This window comes from Lissotriton vulgaris, chromosome 1_1 (assembly GCF_964263255.1).
Source record: "Lissotriton vulgaris chromosome 1_1, aLisVul1.2, whole genome shotgun sequence".
Lineage (NCBI taxonomy): Eukaryota > Metazoa > Chordata > Amphibia > Caudata > Salamandridae > Lissotriton > Lissotriton vulgaris.
In genome coordinates, this window is record NC_141685.1 from 1,418,693,080 (window position 1) to 1,418,714,786 (window position 21,707).

General features: G+C 44.8%; 1 protein-coding gene across 1 annotated transcript in view; it reads right to left on the reverse strand.

Annotated features, from left to right (window-relative positions):
- LRRK2 (leucine rich repeat kinase 2) overlaps positions 1 to 21,707 on the reverse strand; it is a 2,096,839-nt gene that overhangs the window by 1,372,800 nt on the left and 702,332 nt on the right. Inside the window, exon 22 of the mRNA XM_086967213.1 lies at positions 18,582 to 18,630. Coding sequence (XP_086823339.1) covers positions 18,582 to 18,630 — 49 coding nt within the window. The remainder of the gene's footprint in view (positions 1 to 18,581; positions 18,631 to 21,707) is intronic.

Genomic DNA, 21,707 nt, shown 5'->3' on the forward strand with positions numbered 1-21,707 from the left:
CTCATACACGGCCATACCCTATCAGCGGTCATGACGTTTGGTTAAGCCTTTTGCTTATACCGGCTCCGCGAGAGGCGTGTTGTTTGGTTCAGTTTATAGGGCGGGGACAAGGCAACTGGGAGTTTACTATCTGGTCCGCCACGATAACATTTAATCAGCTCTCCCTGTCCGTCGTGTTACCTTCCCCTCGACTCAGAAGGGATTCGAGGTACCGACGGACAGGTGAGTGTTCTACAGCTCTTGGCTCATAGCCTATCCTTGGTATGCTTGCTTTTTTCCTGACCTTATTAGCATGCTTCTTATTGCTGTTCTTAAGCTTTACAGTTTGAATTTACTCAAGCTTATTGAACTTATTGAGTGAACTCGAGTAGATTCAATGTGTAGTCTTCTCTTGCCCAGTTATTTAAGATATGGAGAGTCTACATACAGAACCAACCATTAATTTACAACAAGACTGTTACCAGTAATTTTTGAAAAAGTATTGGCCAGCGAATACTAATGTCCTGCGACATTTGCCTTTTAAAACACTAAGTGGTCAAAGTAATAGATAGGTTCCCAGCAAAATCAGTCATTCTGTTGGTGTTTTTTCCTTTCTTTATTTCTTACTAGAGCTGGGCCACATTGTCCTGAGCGAGTGCCAGGCGAAGTGAGGCCATCTCCTAGCCAAAGTGCGGGTGAGTGATTAATTAACTAATCAGTTCACATTAATAGAACATTGTCTCTGTGGTCCTCTATGTCTCATTTCCTACATGTGATTGTTTGTTAGTATTCACAACATGTGTACTTGTTTGTGTGTATACACTGCTTTTTTGTTTCAGGAGCAGTTGGTTTCAGAATACCAAGACTTCATCTCCTACCACTGGTAGGTTAATGTCTCTGGCATGGTATGTACTTTGATTCTTACTACCACAGTTGCAGTAGTGTCTTATTAGGTCCTGAAGAAAGCCTTCTTAGGCTGAAACATTTCGACCGATTGATTCATCTACAAATGGTAATATATACTTACATCCATTTACACTCTGCTTTTAATCTTGGCACCATGGTGACCGTCTGAATAGAAGTTTATTAGGCACCATGCTAGTCAATTTTATTTCACCACTCTTTCTATAGCACATTTGCTTTCTACACAGCAACTTTTTTTCACTTCCCACAGCCCTTCAGACACTATTACCCTACTTTCCATCACTGGTGTACCACATACTAGTTGCTTTACTCACATTCCCTTCAAAGGTGAAACACCTAGTAGACACCAAGCTGGTGTTTCCTAAACCCAGATGATGAAGTGCCGCCAATGGGTGGGCTGATGGGTTCACGTCTGTTCTCCTCTCTCACCTTTACAGTCTATACCTCTATACTTTAAGTACACGTTAGACATTCAAGGCAACTACTGACCTTAGCACCCCTTATGTGTTTTCTATTAGTCCTATTGGGGTAGGATGTTGTCAGGTCTTTAATCTCGTACCCCCCTCAGACCCCTCCCACTTCTTGTTTTTTCCTATTTACAAGTTTACTAAAACCAATATTGTCATCTGGGGGAGATGGCTTTGTTGGGTATACATGGAGATCAGGGAGGTCTGAAGGATCTACTGGGTCATCATAATCGTCCCAATCGTCCTGTGGTACATCTGTGTCGTTATCAGGATCAGTAAAATGGTCATTGTTGCCTTCCCCATCCCCTAAATCATCCTCAACCTGTGGTAGTGGTGAGTTTGGTGGAAGTTTAGGCGAATGTGGAGGAGAGACAGGCTTAGGAGGAAGAAAAGGAGAAGAGGGTCGTATGGGTGAAGTAGCACAGTATTTTCTCTTTACAGGCACTGCCTGGGGTGTCAATTTTCCTCTTTTTTGGAACAGTAGACACATGTCCTGTTTTGGGGTCTATGTGAAGAGTTTTTTGCTTAGGATCGATGGGATCCGGTCAAAAAAGTTCTTGCTCTTTGGTAAACGCTTTCGGCGTGAATTCTTCAGGTCCGAACGAGGTTTGAATTTCGTAGGTTCGAATGGCGTTGATAGGCCCAACGGCCCGCGTTGACCACCAAAATCGAGTATTTGCAGAGCGCGTCGAAGATCACGCGATCGAAAACAATACAGTCGAGTTTAAGATAATTTGCGCGTCGAAAAGGTTTGGAGAATATGGTGCCGAACCGGAGCGCAGAAGTTACATCCGAACCCGATGGCGGAAAAAAACAATCTGAGGATGGAGTTGATGCCCATGCGCACCATCATCCAAGGGTGGAGTCACCTATCTATTGACTACAAAAGACTCTTCCAATACTACTTCAAGGTGCAAGCATCCAAGCCCAACACCAGATGGCGATCTATACACAGTGTACGGTCTGCAGCTCATATTCCTCGAACAGTTCCTTTAGCTTTAGCGTGGCCATCTTGCAATAACAGATTTAGAGGCAGGTCAAGTCAAGTCAAGTCATAACATTTATATAGCGCACTACATACCCAGAGGGTTTCAAGACGCTAAGGGAGGGGAGGAGGATTATTTGTCAAATATCCACGTTTTAAGCTGCTTTCTGAACGCTAGGTGATTCTGGGTGAGGCGAAGGTAAGCGGGGAGTGAGTTCCATGTTTTGGCAGCCAGGTATGAGAAGGATCTGCCTCCCATGGTGGTCTTGTTGATGCGAGGTACAGTGGCGAAGGCTTGGCTGGAAGAGCGAAGTTGGCGGGAGGGGGTGTAGAAGGACAGTCGAGAGTTGAGGCAATCTGGTCCGATGTCGTAGAGTGATTTGTGTGCGTGGGTAAGCAGTCGGAAAGTAATCCTCTTATTGACGGGTAGCCAGTGGAGGTCTTTAAGGTGACCAGAGATGTGTTCGTTGCGTGGGATGTCTAATATGAGCCTGGCTGAGGCGTTTTGGATTCGTTGTAGTTTCTTCTGGAGTTTTGCGGTGGTACCTGCGTAGAGGGTGTTTCCGTAGTCCAGTCGGCTCGTGACTAGAGCGTGGGTGACTGTTTTCCTTGTTTCGGAGGGGATCCAGCGAAATGTTTTTCTGAGCATGCGAAGAATGTTAAAGCAGGAAGAGGATACGGCGCTGACTTGTCTGTTCATTGAGAGAGAAGAATCCAGGATGACGCCAAGGTTCCGAGCGTGGTCTGTCGGGATGGGTGCATTTCCGAGGGCTTTCGGCCACCAGGAGTCGTCCCATGCAGAGGGGGATTTACCTAAGATGAGGACTTCTGTTTTGTCTGAGTTCAGTTTCAGACGGCTTTGTTTCATCCATTCGGCGACTTCTTTCATTCCTTCGTGTAGGTTAGTTTTGGCGGTGCTGGGGTCCTTGGTGAGAGATAGGATCAGTTGAGTGTCATCCGCGTAAGAGATGATGTTGAGGTTGTGTTGGCGGGCGATGGCCGCGAGGGGGCTCATGTATACGTTGAAGAGGGTGGGACTGAGTGAGGATCCTTGTGGTACGCCGCAGATGATTTCAGAGGCCTCGGACTTGAATGGTGGGAGGCGGACTCTCTGGGTTCTTCCGGTGAGGAACGAGGTGATCCATTCCAGTGCCTTTCCTTGGATTCCGATGTTTCTGAGGCGTTGTAAAAGGGTGCTGTGGCAGACTGTGTCGAAGGCTGCGGAGAGGTCGAGGAGGATGAGGGCGACTGTGTCTCCATTGTCCAGTAGAGTTCGAATGTCGTCTGTTGCTGCGATGAGGGCGGTCTCAGTGCTGTGTTTGGCTCGGAAGCCAGATTGTGAGGGGTCGAGTGATTTGTTGGCTTCGAGGAAGGCGGCGAGCTGGTTGTTGACAGCTTTCTCGATGACTTTGGCCGGGAATGGAAGAAGCGAGATGGGGCGGTAGTTTTTGAGTTCGGTGGGGTCTGCTGTTGGTTTTTTCAGCAGGGCGGTGAGTTCAGCGTGTTTCCAGACTTCTGGGAAGGTAGCGGAGTTGAAGGAGCAGTTGATGACGTCTCGGAGGTGCGGAGCTATGACGGAGTCTGCTTTGTTGAAGATGTGGTGAGGGCATGGGTCTGTGGGGGATCCAGAGTGGATGGAATTCATCAGGCGGATGGTGTCCTCAGTGGAGATTGGGTTCCAGGCGTTAAGGGTGTTAACGGGGGGAAGATGGTCAGCTGATGGTAGGGTGGGTTGGCTTCCGGGTTGGTTGTCAAAGCTGTTGTGGATGTCAGCAATCTTGTTGTGGAAAAAAGAGGCTAGGGAATCGCAGAGGGTTTGAGAGGGGGTGATGTCGTTGGAGTTGGCCGAGGGGTTGGAAAATTCCTTGACGATGTTGAAAAGTTCCTTGCTGTTGTGGGCGTTGTTGTCAAGTCGATCTTTGAATGTGGTTTTCTTGGCTTTTCGGATCAGTTGGTGGTGAGTACGGATGGCGCTTTTGAAGGCGTCCTTGTTGCTGGTGGATGGGTCTTTTTTCCAGGTCTTTTCAAGGGAGCGGCACAGTTTCTTGGACTTCTTGAGGTCGTCGTTGAACCATGAGGCCTTCTTGGTGCCAAGTTTGTGTTGACGTTTTTTCAGTGGTGCTAATGTGTCGGCGGTGTTGGATAACCAAAGGGTGAGGTTGGAGGCGGCTTCGTTGGCGTTAGAAGAGAGGGCTGGGGAGGTTTGAAGGAGCGATGTGGAGATCTGCTCTGTGGTGATTTTGTTCCAGTTTCTTTGAAGAGTTGGTTGGAGGTGGATGATGGGTTTCGGCTTGTTGTAGGTGAAGTGAACGCAGCTGTGGTCAGTCCAGAGGAGATCCGTAGTGTGGCTGAAGGAGATATGGTTGCTGGAGGTGAAGATGGGGTCGAGAGTGTGACCTGCGATGTGGGTGGGGGAAGTGACCAGTTGTTTAAGTCCGAGGTTGGCGAGGTTGTCCAAGAGGGTGGCGGTGTTGCGGTCGTTGATCTTTTCAAGGTGGAAGTTGAGGTCTCCCAGAAGGACGTAGTCTTTGGAGGGGAGCGCGTGTGGAGTGATGAAGTCCGTGATGTCTTCACTGAATTTCGCGCGGGGTCCTGGTGGTCTGTAGAGGAGGGTGCCTCTGAGTGTGGTCTTGGGGTCGATGTGGATCTGGAAGTGAAGGTGTTCGGAGTTGGCGAGGTTGGCATCAGAGCTGGTTGAGTTGTTTTGTCTTACGAAAATCCTTTTTCCTTTCAATATAACCTCACGGTGGGCGTATGCTGAGGACGGCCAGGGGCCATCCGAATCCTGCCCACTTATTAATTCTCTCGCACTGCGGGAGAATTTGTGCAGCGCCGAAGGGGATAATACAATAATGCTCTTTTAACATCAAGAGTCTGAAGAGCTCTTTCTGCTACTGAATCAGCTTGAGGAAAGAACACAAGTAACTCAACCGACTTGTTGATATGGAAAGCAGAAACCACTTTGGAAAGGAAATTTGGGTTGGTGCGAAGAACTACTCTATCTTTATGAAGTTATAAGAATGGTTCTTGTAAGGTTAATGCTTGTAGCTCACCAACTCTCCTCAATAAAGTGATTGCAATGAGAAAGGCAAACTTCCATGAAAGAAAGTGTAACAAACAGTTGTGTAATGGCTCAAAAGGTGGACCTATGAGCCATGCAAGTACAATGTTTAGATTCCAAACTGGAGCAGGAGGTACCCTGGGTAGTATTACGCTTTTAATGACCTCCATAAAAGCTGTAATTCCTGGAACCTTGTCTGTTTTGCAAATATGCGGCTACTGCCACAAGATGCAGTCAAGTGGAAGTGTAGACTAGACCAGCATGCTTTAGATGCACAAGGTAACAAATTATATTTTGAATTGAGGCATCTCCTGGATCAATATTGTTATTTATACAATATATAACAAATCTTTTCGATTTTGCTGCATAACATGCCTTGGTAGTAGGCTTTCTTGCTTCCTTAAGAACAGTCATAAACTCTGGTGGAAAGTTTAGATAACCAAACTCTATAACTTCAGGAGCCAAATCGATACATTGAGCTTCTTGGGGTTTGGGTGTCTAACTTCTGCATGAGAAGGCTGGGATTGAGATGCAGCTTTTGATGTGGAACCACTGATAGTACCAAGAGTGTGGTGAACCGCAGTTGACGGGCCCAAGTGGGAGCCACTAGAATCAGTGTGAGGGATGTTTGCCTGCGCCTCCGAACTAGAAATGGAATGAGAGGGAGAGGCGGAAAAGCGTAGGCAAATATCTGTAAGAAGCTGGCTGTATATACTATACCAAAAGGAGGTATAGTGTGCACAGAGCCCAGTGGAACCCCAAAGGTAGGCAGAGGGAAAAGTATTTAGCACCTTACTCTCTACAAGGGGTAGTGTGGGCGAGCAGTAGGGCTTTATCAGAGGGTAGCGGTAAGCATTTGTTGTACATACTAAGGCAGCAAATGATGTCACACACTCAAAGACTGAACTCAGAACAATTTTGTTTGTATAAAAATATTCTTAAGTTATTTTATTTCTACAACCAAGCCAAGACTGGCACATGCAAGTGAAATAAATGCTTTGTAAAATCTTATGCAATGTTTTACAATTGATTACAGGTTCAAATGCAATTGATTGAAATACAGGTAAATTAAAATGTCCAAATTACTTTTCAGATTACTTTTCAGTTTCTTTTCAGATTATATTTTAAATTACTTTTTCTACTCAGTGTGATATGCCTAGATATTACACTGGGGAATTTTCCTAGAGGAAACGTAAGTAAAATCAGTTTTGTACAGTTGTAGTTTTTCAGGTTTTCATACAAATCAATGCCACGCTTAGAACATTTTTCAAGGGAAAACAGTAAATGTATTCCTATGGAGAGAAGGAGAATTCTGCTTACCCAGTAGGCATCTAGACCTGTAGATTCAAATGCTTTGCATAGTCCTGCCATCTAGTGTTGGGTCTGGATGTTTACAAGTTATTTTTCTTCAAATAAATCTTTCCAGTCATGAGGTAGGTGACTCCTCCTTTCCATGAAAGTGAGCATGGGCATCTACTCCATTGTTAGATTGTTTTCCCACTGAGGTTGAGAATGGAGTTAGTAAGAGTAGAATAGACATGTCCAGGCGTATGTATCTAAGTAAGATAATACTGCAACAAGTACAGGTACCCGTGGAGGTGGGTGGGCACATGTGAATCTACAGCTCTACATGCCAAGAACAGATGCCTACTGGGTAAGTAGCATTTTCAGTTCGAGGTATGTGAGCTGTAGGTCACATGCTTTGCATAGACTATACTTCAGTAATCTCCCAAAGTGGTGGCTAAGCTGTTGCAGTTGTTTGAAAAAGTGTACGAAGAACATCCTGGCCTACATTAGCTTGTTGTCTGGCTAACACATCTACACAATAGTGTTTTGTAAATGTTGTGGTGTAGATTGTATAGCAGCTTAACAGATGTCCGCTATAGGGATGTTTCCTAAAAAAAGCCACTGAAGCGTCTAGTTTGCGGGTGGAATGCGCTCTAGGGGGAATTGGTATAGTCATCTTTGCTTTTGCAAAGCATGTCTGAATACATTTAACTATCCACCGTGCAATATCTGATTTTGTAATGGGGTTGCCTTTCTGTGGTCGACCAAAAGCAACAAAGAGTTGTTTATTGTTACAAAATGGTTTTGTACTTTCGATGTAATATAACAGTGCTCGTTTAAATCTGGTTGATGAACGAACACAGTTAACTCACCAGATTGGTTGATGTGAAAGGCAGATCCCACCTTGGGTAGGAATTTGGGGTTAGGGCGAAGAACCACTTTGTTTTGGTGGATTTGAAAAAATGTTTTTTTTATAGTTAATGCCTGAAGCTCACCGACTCTCCTCAGTGAAGTAATAGCAATGAGGGAAGCAACTTTACAAGTGAGAAATTGCAGTTCACATTTAATGTTTTGAACGGAAGCATCTAAGGGTTTGGTATGGTTGTTGTTACACTATATAACAAACCGCTTCTATTTTGCTGCATAGCAAGCTCTTGTAGTAGGTCTTCTGGTCACTTTAATATTATTCATACAGTCTGGTGGAAGATTCAGATAACCAAACTCTATGATTTCAGGTGCCAGATCACAAGGATGAGATGTTTGGGATCTGGATGTTTTATCTTTCCATGGTTATGCGTAAGGAGACTCGGTGTGAGATGTAGTTATTTTTTTTTCCCAAGACCTTTATTACACATTCATGAATTGACACAGCATAGAGCCTACAACCCGAGGGCCGGCTGCGGTATGTACAGTTACCAAGCAACTTTCCAGAGTAACGCAGCCATTCAGCCGACATCCCGGAGGTCCGGCGGCGTGGTAGCAAGGTATGCATAGAATAGCCAAGACATGTTCCGGATAATCCATAGGTCTATGGTATTTTCTATTTTAAACAAACGTGATTGTTCGAAGCAGAGGAAACATTAATCTGAACAATTGCAGACAGCATTCTCGCCATGAGATGTAGTTATTGATGAGGAACTACTGAGAGTTCCAAGAGAGTAGGGAAGCAAGGTTGACAGGCCCATGTGGGTGCTATTAGGATAAGCCTGAGGGACGTTTTCCTGAGTTTCCGAATCACTAGTGGAATGAGTGGGAGAGGCAAAACACTGTAGGCAAATATTCCTGACCAGTTCATCCATAGTGCATTGCCTCTGGACAATGGGTGTGGATACCTGGAGGCGAAGCTTGGGCATTTTGAGTTTTGGAATGTGGCAAACAGATCTATATTTAGGAAGCCCCATATTTGAAAGAACGGGAGGAGAACTTGAGGGTGAAGTTCCCACTCGTGAATCTGTTGACTTTGTCTGCTAAGCAGATCTGCGATCAGTTTGTTTACTGCTGGGAGGTGTTCCACTAGGAGATACATTTTGTGATGTATGGCCCACCTCCAAATGGCTTGCGCAAAGTGTGACAGTTGAAGACAGTGTGTCCCTCCCTGTTTCTGTATGTAATACATGGCTGTCATGTTGTCGGTGCATATCAGGACAGCTTTGCCTACAAGGTGAGTTTGGCTTTGAGAGCTAGAAATACTGCTAGCAGCTCTAGATGATTTATGTGAAGTTGCTTTTGCTTTTGACTCCATAGGCCATGAATTGTGTGAGTTTGGAGATCAGCTCCCCATCCAGTGAGGGATGTGTCTGCTGTTAGCAGGGTCTGTGGAACAGGGTGGATGAAGGGTCGGCCTTTGGATACGTTTTGTGGATTCCACCACTGCAGAGAGCGATGAGTGGGGCCGCCCACCTATACTAGATCTGACAATTGACGCTGAGACTGATTCCACTGATGAGCTAAACATTCCTGAAGGGGACGCAATTGAAGTCTTGCATGGAGTACTACCATGATGCAAGATGCCATCATTCCTAGTAGCTGCATAAATACTCGAGCTCGTAATCAGTGATTGGGTTGAAACTGGGAAACTAAAGCCTGAATACTGCAGATTCTGTCAGGATTGGGGGAGGCTAGAGCTTTCTGTGTATTGAGTGTGGCACCTAAGTAAGTTTGCGTGGTGGAGGGTTGTAGATAGGACTTCAACAGATTTACTATGAACCCCAGATCGTGCAGTAATTGTACTGTTCTTTGAGTGTGCTGTAGACACTTTGTGAGAGAACTTGCTCTGATGAGCCAGTCGTCCAAGTATGGGAAGACGTGAATATGTTGTCTTCACAGGTGAGCAGCGACTACTGCCAGGCATTTGGTGAATACTCGGAGCAGTGGTGACTCCGAATGGAAACACTCTGAACTGGTAATGTTGTCCCGCTACCACAAATTTGAGATATTTCTGGTGAGCGGGGTGTATTGGAATATGTAATATGCGTCCTTTAATTCTAAAGTAGACAGAAAGTTGCCTTGTTGAAATAGCGGGAGCACTTGTTGTAGTGTCACCGTGTGAAAATGATCTGATTGAATAAAAAGATTTAGGTCTCTGAGGTCTAGTACAGGCGTCCTTTTTGGGTATGAGAAAGTATAGGGAGTATACGCCGGACCCTTGATATTGTAATGGTACGGGCTCTATAGCTCCCTTTTGTAGTAGAGAGTGAACCTCTTGTTTGAGAAGGTGCAGATGCTCTGGTTTAGTTTTGTGTGATCGTGGAGGAATGTTTGGGGGATTGTCGGTAAGCTCCAGGCAATAACCAAATTGGATAATTTCTAGGACCCATTTGTCTGAAGTTATTGTATTCCAGAGGGGAATAAATTGAGAGGGACGTCCCCGGACAGGTGTGGAATGATCGGGGGGAAGTGGAGGCAAGTCACTATTTGTTTGCTGCAGGGGATGTACACGGTGTGTTACCTTTACCTCTTCCCTTGCCATTATTGCCTCTAAATTGACCTCTGGAAGAGAATGATTGATTATTGCCTCACTACGAATTAGGGGTGTTGTCTGTGGATATAACTTTTGAACCCCCCCCTGTAGAAGGAGCAGCGAAAGGAACCTCGATTGGATGGGGACTGCAAAGCCCTCATGGACTTTGCGACATTTGTGTCTTTCATCTATTTTATCTAAAGAAGTGTCGAACACTGGTCAAAATGCGTGTTCCTTAAGCAAAGGTAAGGTTGAAAAAAAAGGCGTGTACTTCGGGTTTGAACCATGGCATTCTGAGCAAGGCGTGCCTTCTTAAAAGGACACTGGTGTTAACAGCACGAGTAGCAGTGTCAGCTGCGTCTAAATTGTACCTAATGGAAGTGTTGGAAATGAGTTTCCCTTCCTGAATTAAGTCATGAGCCTTAGTTTTGTGTTCATCTGGCAAGAACTGGAGCAATTGATACAATTCATCATAGTGAGCCCTGTCATATCTTTCTAAAAGAGCCTGGGTAGACAGCCTGGGTGTCCCTTCCAGCATTAGACCTCACAAGCCGACCCTGCCCCCCACCCCACGAGTTGTCCCAACCCAAAACTGCATGCCACCAGTCTCGAAAGACGTGGCTCACCGGCTGGATCTACTAGAAAACCAACTAGAAATTATATTCAGAGGCCTCCAGGAAATCTTTCCAACCTAGACAAGGCGAGAAAGCCCCAACATTCTCAATCAATGCCTTCCTATCCGGCTGAGTCTACCCCACTAAAACGCCAACTCGTGACTGCTCCCGCACGCGGGAACAGACTTCTGAGGCCCACTAAAACCAACACTATGATCCCTCCTCAATCTCCCACAGGAATCAAAGCACCCAAGCCCCCAAACATACAACAGAATTATGAAACCATTCTCACTTAGAACCTTGACATTGCGTTCATCACAGAGACATGGCTAAAGGAGACCTCCCCACCCTGTCTAGACATGCTAGTACCCCCAGGTTTCACCATCATCAACAAAGACAAAAAAGGTCAACGCGGGGGGTGTAGCCATCATCCATAAAGATGACATTGACATCGCTGTAACGGACTCATGCAAATACAGCTCTTTTGAATGTCTATCTGTCACCATCAAGACTAAGGATAACCGCCCTTTAGTTGTTCACCTTCTCTATCACCCACCTGGCAATTCCCCCACTTTTGGCAAACACCTATCTGACCTGATTGCCCACTGCGCTCTCAAAGACACTAACTTCATAATCCAGGGTGATCTCAACTTACGGTGGAACGAAACCAACAATACACTAATTCAATCTCCTTTGTGATAATAACCTTTCCCAACACTGCTCTGAAGAAACACACAACAAAGGAGCGACCCTGGATGCCATCATTGCCCATCAAGACCTAATTCCGATAGACAACATCCTCCCAGTGGACTGGTCGGATCATCACATGATTTTATTCTGCATCAACCAAAGAGTCCTTGCCCTGCCCCCTGCTCAAGATCCCCCCAAATGGTCAAGAAATCTAAACCAGATCCCCCTGTACATCATGGAGGAGAGACTCAAGTTGCTCCTACCCAATGACAAAGATCTCTCCACAAACGACCTCACCTCGCTCTATAAAGCGAATTTGGGATCCGTTCTTGACCAACTAGCACCCTTGAACCAAAAACAAAAAAGCGAGCCACCCCATCCAGATCCTGGTTCGACTCGGACACCAATGAAGAAAGGAGACAACTAAGGGCCGCAAGAAAGACGCTGGAGGAACTTGCCCACTTCCTACCATCGTGACAAACTCAGAACTATCTGGAAGAAATATAATAATCACATCTGCCCTGGAGAGCGCTAAAAATAGACCTAAGGAACTCTTCAGTGTCATTAGACAGCAAACCTCCAAACCAGACACTTCCCTGGAGGTGGCCTCCAAAGAACAATGCGACAACTTTGCCAACTTCTTTGATGATAAGATCTCCAAGATCGAGCACTCTCTGACCACCAACCGTTCCCTCCACCTCCACAGCAGACACGGTCGGGAATAGCCAAAACTCACCTTGCTCCTCTGAAAACAACCCTCAACGCGGCTGCCAGAATGGTCACTGGAAGAAAGAAATTCGATCACATTTCTCCGGCACTAAAATAACTCAAGTGGCTACCAAAAGAAATGCGGGCGAACTTTAGAACAGCCTGCCTCACCCATAAAGCCCTTCACACAGGCAAACCTGAATATCTGGCATCCAAACTCAGAAAAGCGGGTCAGAACAGGACTCTCAGAAGCTCTAACACCCTACTTCTTATCCCACTAAAAGCACGAAAACAAAAAACAGCAGAAATGCTCCCAAAATATGGAACTCTATCCCCCCACATCAGAACTATTCCTTACTTCCCAAAATTCAAAAGCCAGCTCAAAATCCTTTTCCTCGACGACTCCCTATCGAACAGATAGGAACCGCTCGCTCGCCTCTGCTCTCCTCTACGATGCGGTTTGTCACCCTCTCCACTTTGACTAGTATCCTGAACGTCTCGCTGACTGTTTTATATTTGCTTTCTGCTCTGCTCTCTACTTGTTGTGAAGCGCTCCAATATCTTTCGGTCAGGCTAGTGCTATATAAAACTTCTTAAATAAAAATACATAGATTGGCTGCCTGCGCAGCTACTCTTTTGCCAGAGGCATCTATAAGTTTGAATTCCTTATCAGGAGGAGGGGCATCTCCTGTTTGTGAGTTTGCTCTTTTGCGATCGTTAGAAAACACTAGGGAGTCTAAGGGCCAGTGTAACAAGCGTTTTCCCGTTTGTGAATAGGAAAAAGCCTTTTGGGATGTATCATCCCAAAAGCCATTCACAAAACAGGTAATTACTATTTTTGTGATTACCTATTTTGCAAATGCATTTAGGGAATCGAAATTTGCGATTCCTTAAATGCAATGCATGAAGCAAGAAAAAATTGCGATCGAGCTTTAAGGAATCGCAAATTACCACCAACTTCTAGTTGGTGGCAATTAGCAAATTCCTTTAAAAATGTGCATTTTTCTAAGTGGCATGTGGCGCACATACATGCTCTTAGGGCATGTATGTGCGCCACATGCATTGTTCAGGGGTGCAACAGGGTGTCCTTTTGGTACCCTTGAAGTTGTATGCGCAATTTGCGAGTACCTATTTGCTGCTCGCAAATTGCGAATGCAATCCTATTCATTCCTATGGGCCTCTAGAACCATAGGAATGAATGGGAAGGTAGTCCTTAATAGTGAATCGCAATTTGCGATTCGCTATTAGGGAGTATGTAGGATTCACAATTTATATGCAAATTCTACAAACATTGCATTTTGCGATTCTTAAATAGTGAATCGGTATAATTTGCTATTTAAGAATAGCAAAAGCAATTCTTGATATATCTGGCCCCAAGGGAACTTGACCCTTGATGTAGCCAGGATTTGTAGGTGCAGGTTTATATTGCTTATGTACCATTGGTGTTAGAATTCTCGCATTCACGTACCCTTAAGCATGGGTAGTGAATGAGTTGCTCTTTGAGAAGAAATTAAAGTTTCAAAGAGAAAATCATCTTCAGGAGCCTTTTTGTGAAGTTGAACCCTGTGATATTGAGTTGCCCTATTTATTAATTCTATGTACCCTACATTGTCGACAGGTGGAAAGGTTTTTGAAGGGTATAGATCTGGGTCATTATCAGTGTTAGGATATGTATTGTAATCAGTCCATGGATCAGGACAACTGTTATCTGGTGCATCCCCATCATCCTAGTGGTCAGGTGATTGTGGTTGTGGTGAATTTGTAGGTGAAATTAGCAAATCTGGGTCAAGTGGGGAAGGAGGTGTAAGAAGAGGAGAAGGATTATTACTGACAATTTTCTTTTTCAGGGAAATGTGGTATTTTTCTGGCTTTTGTTTAACTGGCAGTTTTGCATGAATGTGTCCAGTTTTAGGATTAATAACAAGTTATTTCTGTTTCAGGTCCGTGTTTGAAGGCGGGACGTTGAAATGAGGCTCCTTGGATGGAGGAGGAGTTGTTTTTTCCTATGGTGCCAGAATTTTCGGTCCTGAAATTTTCAATGCGGAGATGTTCCGATCAGAAGATTTAGGTTTCGGTTCCGAAGTGAGGGCGTGTTTGGATTTCGATGCAGAAGGTTTCGGTTCGGTGCCCGAATAGAACCGACGATCCTGAGCAGGAAGGCTTTGGTGTGTGTTTCGGTGCCAAGCCCGAAGGCGGGGCGTTGTAAACATGCACTCGGTGCCGACCTTGGCCCGAAGGCGGAGGAGGTACAAGAGCCTTTTTCTTGGGCACAATTTGGGGCAGGGGAGTATCAGTGCTCACGGTATGCTGACCCTGCGGAACATCTTCTCTCATGTCGGAATCGGCTTTGGACACAGAGATGTGTTCTTCCTCTGCTCCTTGTGCGTCGAAGACCTCGTGATCAGAATCTTCTCTGAAGAGATCCGGAGCGGAGCCGCTATATTGCTGGTGCATTTTGTGAGGCCAAACCCGATGGTGCGTCTTCTTGGATCGAAACGATCGCCATGCATCAAAGTCCTGTTCATTGTGTTCCGAGGACAGACACAAGTTGCACACTTCGTGCAAGTCGGCACCCGGGACAGAATTTAAAGTCCATTCCATGGACTGCGAGCTGACCCGATGCGGCTAGGCTTAACGGCCTTCCACGAAGTTTCCAATCAAAGATTTTTGAGTCGGAATGATACATGGAGAATGGGAAATGCGATTGAATAACAATACCATTGAGGGTAGTGGACTGAGCACTGAAGGGAACCCGAGAAAATGTGTCGAAACGGAGCACCTCAATTCATGTTCGAACCTTATTGCAGAAAAAAACATTAACAACGGAGTCGATGCCCATGCGCACTATCACCAAAAGGAAGAGTCACCTACTTTGTGACTGGAAAGACTTCTTCAAAGAAAAACAATGTGCAAACATCCGGGCCCAACCCTAGATGGTAGGAGTATGCAAATCATGTGATCTACAGCTCACATGTCTCGAACATGATGTTATCAGTTAACAGGTAAATACTCGGTCTTTGGGGTTGAGTTTCTGGGGTTAGAACAAGGGTTCCCCAGTGTCAAGGATGCACTCTTGAAACACCCTCAGTGGCACTAGGGTGGCCGGGTGCAGAATGCTGAGGCCCAATGTTATCCAAAGGGGAATAGGGGGCCTCCGGTTGGTAGCTGCTCACAAGCAGGCCACAAGGTTGTGGGGGTAAAGCTCCTGGTATTAGGTTCAGGGCAAAGAGGGATCTGAGTTAGCACTCAAGGTGCACCTGCAGTGGTGCAGGGGCGGCTGGGTGCAGGGTACTGTTTTGGCATTGGATGCCCAGTTGTTTTCAATGGGGATTCTCAGTTTTGGTTTTTAGCTGCAGGCTCGGTCCAGGAAGACTTCCGGGAGGAACCAACAGCTGGGCAGGTAAGTTGGAGGGCTCAGGGACGTAGGTGCACCTCAGGTTCTTTTCTCTAGACAAATCCATTAAGAATGGACTAACCGGCTATCTAGACGTGAATGGCCTTCTAGATTCCAACCAACATGGCTTTATACCACAGCACTCCACTGAATCAGCTCTAAGTATAGCCGCTGAGGAGATTCGCAAACATCTGGACTGGGAGGAAGAGCCGTCCTTTTCCTACTTGACCTATCCGCAGCGTTTGATAATGTAAACCATCTGGTATTAACGTAGCGGCTGAAGGAAAAAGGAATTAAAGTGGAGGCCCTAACTCTATTCACCTTGTTCCTCACTTCTAGATAAGAGAGGGTGTGCTGGGACAATTTTAAATCAGAGAGGTTCTCCATTCCTTGTGGAGTTCCTCAAGGCTCAGCACTGTCCCCAACCTAGTTCAACATCTATGTCACACCTCTGGCCAAGCTGAACAAGGCTCACCGTTTCTCCTTAGTATCGTATGCAGTTGACACTCAGAGTGTTATCTCCATCTCTTTGAGTGTGAAAACTGTGGCTAGGAGATTTCACAACTGTCTGAAGCACATTATGGGGTGGATGCATCAGAACTAACCCTGGGCGTAGTGTGCGGAGTGGGGCTACGCGGAGCTACGCGAAGTGGGCACAAAACTACGCCCACCCACGCACTCCGCGTAGCCCCACTACGCGCCACCCGCCTCCCTCCCGCCCTCCCTAAATACTTAAATAAAAGGATAGAAAGCTTTTCAAAACACTTACCTTGTCCGCAGCGTCCCCGGGGCTCCCTCTCGCTGTCCCGCGATTCGCGCCGCCACCGATTCAGATACTAATGCGCATGCGCGGGCGCCCGCGCATGCGCATTTCTCGTGAAAAAAATGCGCATGCGCGGCCGCCCGCGCATGCGCATTAGTATCCGAAATGGCGGCGCGAATCCAGGGACGGCAAGAGGGAGCCCCGGGTACGCGGCGGACAAGGTAAGTGTTTTTAAAAGCTTTCTATCCTTTTATTTAACCACTTGGCTGCTAGGCATTCCCCCCCCCCCCCCCCCCCCCCCCCCTGTGCTGGAAAATGCCATTTTAGTGGCACCATGACGAGCTCAGCTCGTCATCAGCACACGACACCCGTGGGTGATGACGAGCTGAGCTCGTCATCAGCATCGAAGGGGTTAAGTATTTAGGGAGGGCGGGAGGGAGGCGGGTGGCGGACGGCTACGCACCATCTGCGGAGCTCGCGTAGTGCCGCCTGGCTACGTCCGCTACGCAAAATGCGTAGGAGACGGCACTACGCGCACTCCGTGCACGGAGCGTAGCTGGCCGCCCACCCTTAATCAGAACTACCTTAAATTGAATACAGACAACATGGAGGACATGGAGTTTGGAAGCCAATTTTGGTGGCCAGTAGAAGCAGGTCACTGCCAAACCACTCGGTAAAAGTTAGGAACTTAGGTTTCCTGTTTGATGACTAACTAATCTTTGCAGAACAGATTAACCTCTTGACATCTTCTTGTTTTTTTCTATTAAATAAACTGCACAAAATATTGCCTTTCATTCCCCAGGATCTCAGGCAATCTGCTGTAGTTGCACTAATTCTTTCAAGAATTGACTGCTAAATGAGTCCCGTGCTCTCCATGCCACTGGAATCAAGATATCCTGGCTGATGACGGCTGATAGCCAAAAACTGGTCCTAGGATACTTGATTCCGGTCCAGGGAAGACATGGCTTGGCAGTTCGGACTGGACTGTTCCCATGAGGCACAGGGTCAAGACTGATTTGCATATGGCCATGTCTGAACTGGGGTGGTGTGGTGAGCAAAATAACAATGGATTAAACCCAGATCTGTGACTTGGGGTGAATGTTTTGCCATTGAGCAACATTCCGTCCATCAATTGTTGTTTTTGCATTTGTCACCCTGAGTGGAACGGGTATGCTCAGACGTGAGTCCTGTGCTCTCCATGCAAATGGAATCAAGCTATCCTGGCTGATGATGGCTGATAGCCAGAAACCGGTCCTAGGATGCTTGATTCCGGTCCAGGGAAGACATGGCTTGGAAGTTCGGGCTGCTCTGTTCCCATGAGGCACAGGGTTAAGACTGATTTGCATATGGCCATTTCAGAACTGGGGTGGTGTGGTGAGCAAAATAACGATGGATTAAGCCAAGATCTGTGACTGGGGGTGAACGCTTTGCCGTTGTGCAACATTCCGTCCATCAATTGTTGTTTTTGCATGTGCTTTTCCTGGGCATAGACAAACGACAATGGGTAAAGCTTTAATCCCTTCAGAATGCCGCAGCGTGAGTGTTGCTCATCATTCCCAAATACCATCATATATCTAGTAGCATCAGGGAGCTTCACTGGCTTTCAGCCAAGCAGCGCATCAAGATCAATGCCCTATGCCTGGTGCATAAAGCATTATATGATGGTGGGTCATCAGACCTACAGAAACGTTCCCAATGGCATTCCCCAAGACGGAATCTTAGATCTGCCAAAAAAGGACTCGTCCAGGTCCCAAAAATCTAAAATCCCAAATGGGAGAGGGGTAGAAGCCTTTCATCAGGATACAACCTAGTAGTCCCTGGTTTAGGAAAACTCTTAAAACCTGGCTATTCCCCTTACAGGAACGAAGCTTTCTCACCAGATTCTTTACACATTTCCTTGCTATTCTCAGTGAAAAGACACCTCAGCAGCTGTGCGCTCTACAAGTTTTTTACTTACCTACTTATGACTGTCAGTAAATTTAAAACGCTTACAAGCTCTATTAAAATACATTGAGGGATATACTAATAGTGCTCAAAATTTTCAGTGAAAAGAACGTATAAGGCCTTGCTACATTGATTGTTTACATTACAGTTTTTTATATTGCACTTTGTGAAAAGAACACATTAAGTCTTTGGGTTTTACCCACAAACAACCTTACATTGGGTGTACTGATGAAAGCACAAAATACTACATTAAACAATGCAATTAACAGAGAGGAAACATCTTACAAACAGATAAAGACACTTACCAGATGTTTTTCTTTTATGCACTGAAGGATTATAATCGGTGACGGGTCCCTAGTAAAAAATTAACCAACAACGATATTTTTTAGTAGAAGGCTTTAAAAAAGAGAATGAGCAGCCTTCCATCGATCTAACATAATGTAGCGATATCTCCTTATTTTCTCCATTACTCAAAAATCAAGAAATACCTATTATTATTCTCATCTATAGGTAACAACCTGCAGTTTATCAAATGAATCTTGTCTACAGCTATAATCTGTAGCTTTCGCCATGTGATCAATTTAAAAAGCACTTGCTCTCCCCAGATGGTTGATCAAGTTAAAACTGTGACATGTTATGCTTACTAGGACATACTTCTGCTGCCAATGTTTAAAAAGTGCATCATATAACAATGGTGGTAAACCAGGCCAAAATTATCCTGAAAGGATGGGAGACTCAATTAAGTCAGGGGTCTCTTACAATTCCCTTGAGGGTGCAATTCTGGAATAAATACAGAAAGATATATGTTGGCTAGGTGAGATTAGGTTAGCTCTACACTAGTTTAATTTGGAATCACCACAAGGGAAGTGAGTTGTCATTGTATAAAATAGTCGGACCTTTTTTGAAACTAACATGGAACACTTTGGACTGGTTGCAAAATTTGATGATCTGATTTTGCCAATTAAATTTTTTATTAACAGTGTCCTGTAGTAGATTTAAAAGGATTGTGCTCATCACTCCACAATATGAAAATAATGAAGAATACAATATTCACATGAACTGCACTATAGAACTGCTTGCCACAAGTTATGGTAAAGAAAATCTAAGATGGCTTTGACCTTTGAGAAAAGTGTAAGAATAAAGCTTTGGTGGTGCCTCGAATCTTTGTTCAGCAACAATGGGTAGATGTTCATTTCCAACTGAGACTTGGTTCTTCTACCACCTAACAATTAAGTCATTCGAATATATTTTAGCAAAACATCAATTCTATAGCACCCAAAGAAGGAAGCTTATGTGATTGCACACTACAGTCCTAAATTCTGTTAATCAAAAGCAAACAACAAAGAATAGGAACTGCAGTGCAGGTTTAATGAGGTTACACTTTATTGGCTATTTTGTATATTGTATTGCCAGTGAAACAAATGTTATGATTGTTGGGTGCTTCTTTCAACAATTATTTGCACTGTGAAAGTATTTGATGTTTATATGGTTGTTGTCAAGCTAGAATAATAAATAAATAAATAATATTTTGCAGGATGCTCTTAGTCTGCCCCAACATATCACACATACTTCAGTAAATGTGTTTTGAGTAGAAATAGATATGATTTCAGTGACAGCCACGGGTACTGTACTATTACACTAATTTATTATTTGAGAAACTCCTTTGTCCAGACACAAGGGAGCACCCAGTATATGCCAAAACAAAACCCTTTCAGGCATAGAGTGACACATAAATTATGCAAAAAAGAAGGAGAGAACTCTGGGTAGTTCTCCAGTTTAGGTGGAAAGCAGCTCCTGTTGAGCACTCTCAACACCAGCAACACTCTAGATCTGCTCATCTCAAATGTCTTTTGTCATTTTACAGCTCGGCAAGGACAGCACTGTGCTAGTCCTATGCTTAAAGATTTTGCTGTAGAAATGGCAAAAGACTTTGTCCTTTTCTATCTCGGCGTGGTTATCACTGTGCTAATCCTATGCTTAAAGACTTTGATAGAAAAACAGACATTTGAGGTGAGCAGATCTAGAGTGTTGCTGGTGTTGACAGTGCTCTAACAGGAGCTGCTTTCCACCTAAACTGGAGAACTACCCAGAGTTATCTCCTTTTTTTCAGAATTTATGCGTCACTCTATGCCTGAAAGGGTTTTGTTTTGGCTTATACTGGGTGCTCCCTTGTCTCTGGACAAAGCTATACCGCTCTAAAGAGCTCTAATTTGAGTGAAACACTATGTCAGGGGTTGCTTTTACTCATTTCAGGTTGGTTTGAGTTGGTATTTTACCAATTCAAAGCTGTAATACTGTGGCTGGAGTGATAAATGGCTTTTGTCATTTTACAGCTCGGCAAGGACAGCACTGTGCTAGTCCTATGCTAAAAGATTTTGCTGTAGAAATGGCAAAAGACTTTGTCCTTTTCTATCTTGGCGTGGATAGCACTGTGCTAATCCTATGCTTAAAGACTTTGATAGAAAAACAGACATTTGAGGTGAGCAGATCTAGAGTGTTGCTGGTGTTGAGAGTGCTCTAACAGGAGCTGCTTTTCACCTAAACTGGAGAACTACCCAGAGTTATCTCCTTTTTTTCAGAATTTATGCGTCACTCTATGCCTGAAAGGGTTTTGTTTTGAGATATATATATATATATATATATACATATACACATATAAACAGAAGCAACTGATACCCCGAGATTGATTACGGGGTTCAATGCATACCACACTACCCTCAGGAGAATACTCTACAAACACTGGAACTCCATTAGGAACTATCCGGTATTAGGCCCTACATGCCCTAAAGTACCCTCAATCAGTTTTCGAAGGGCAAAGACTATGCGACAACAGCTGGTACAAAACGCACCAGCTTTAGTCAGACCTCAAAACTGGTTACAGACACCTAAAGAATTCACTAAGTGCAGTAGGTGTAAAGCCTGTAAGCATGGCATAAATACAAAATCAGTAAAAATGCCATTCAGACAAACACCCTATATCATTCGTGGCAGTTTTAACTGCAAAACTGATTTTGCCATATACATACTTTAATGCACTTGCAATAAACTTTATGTAGTAAGCACCATTCACCCGGTACACATACCCATACTACCACACCTAAGGGCAATAACTAATGATGATCAGGCTTATTCTGTAGCTCGACATATCAATTCATGTCATGCAGGAAAGGCCCAAGACCTCACATACTTTGTCATTGACAATGTGCCTAAAAATCCAAGAGGAGGAGATAGGCAACTGGCACTTAGGAGACTTAAGTCGAGGGACATTATTCACCTCAACTCCAAGATCCCACAAGGGATGAATGCCGATGAAGCTCTTAATGTCCATTTGTAAATACTTACCACATAGTTCCTCTTAAGCACTTATCCAGCCCTCTGAGCATTCGAGTTTCTTTAGATTATTTTCTAATAATGGTTTTCTCCACATTAAT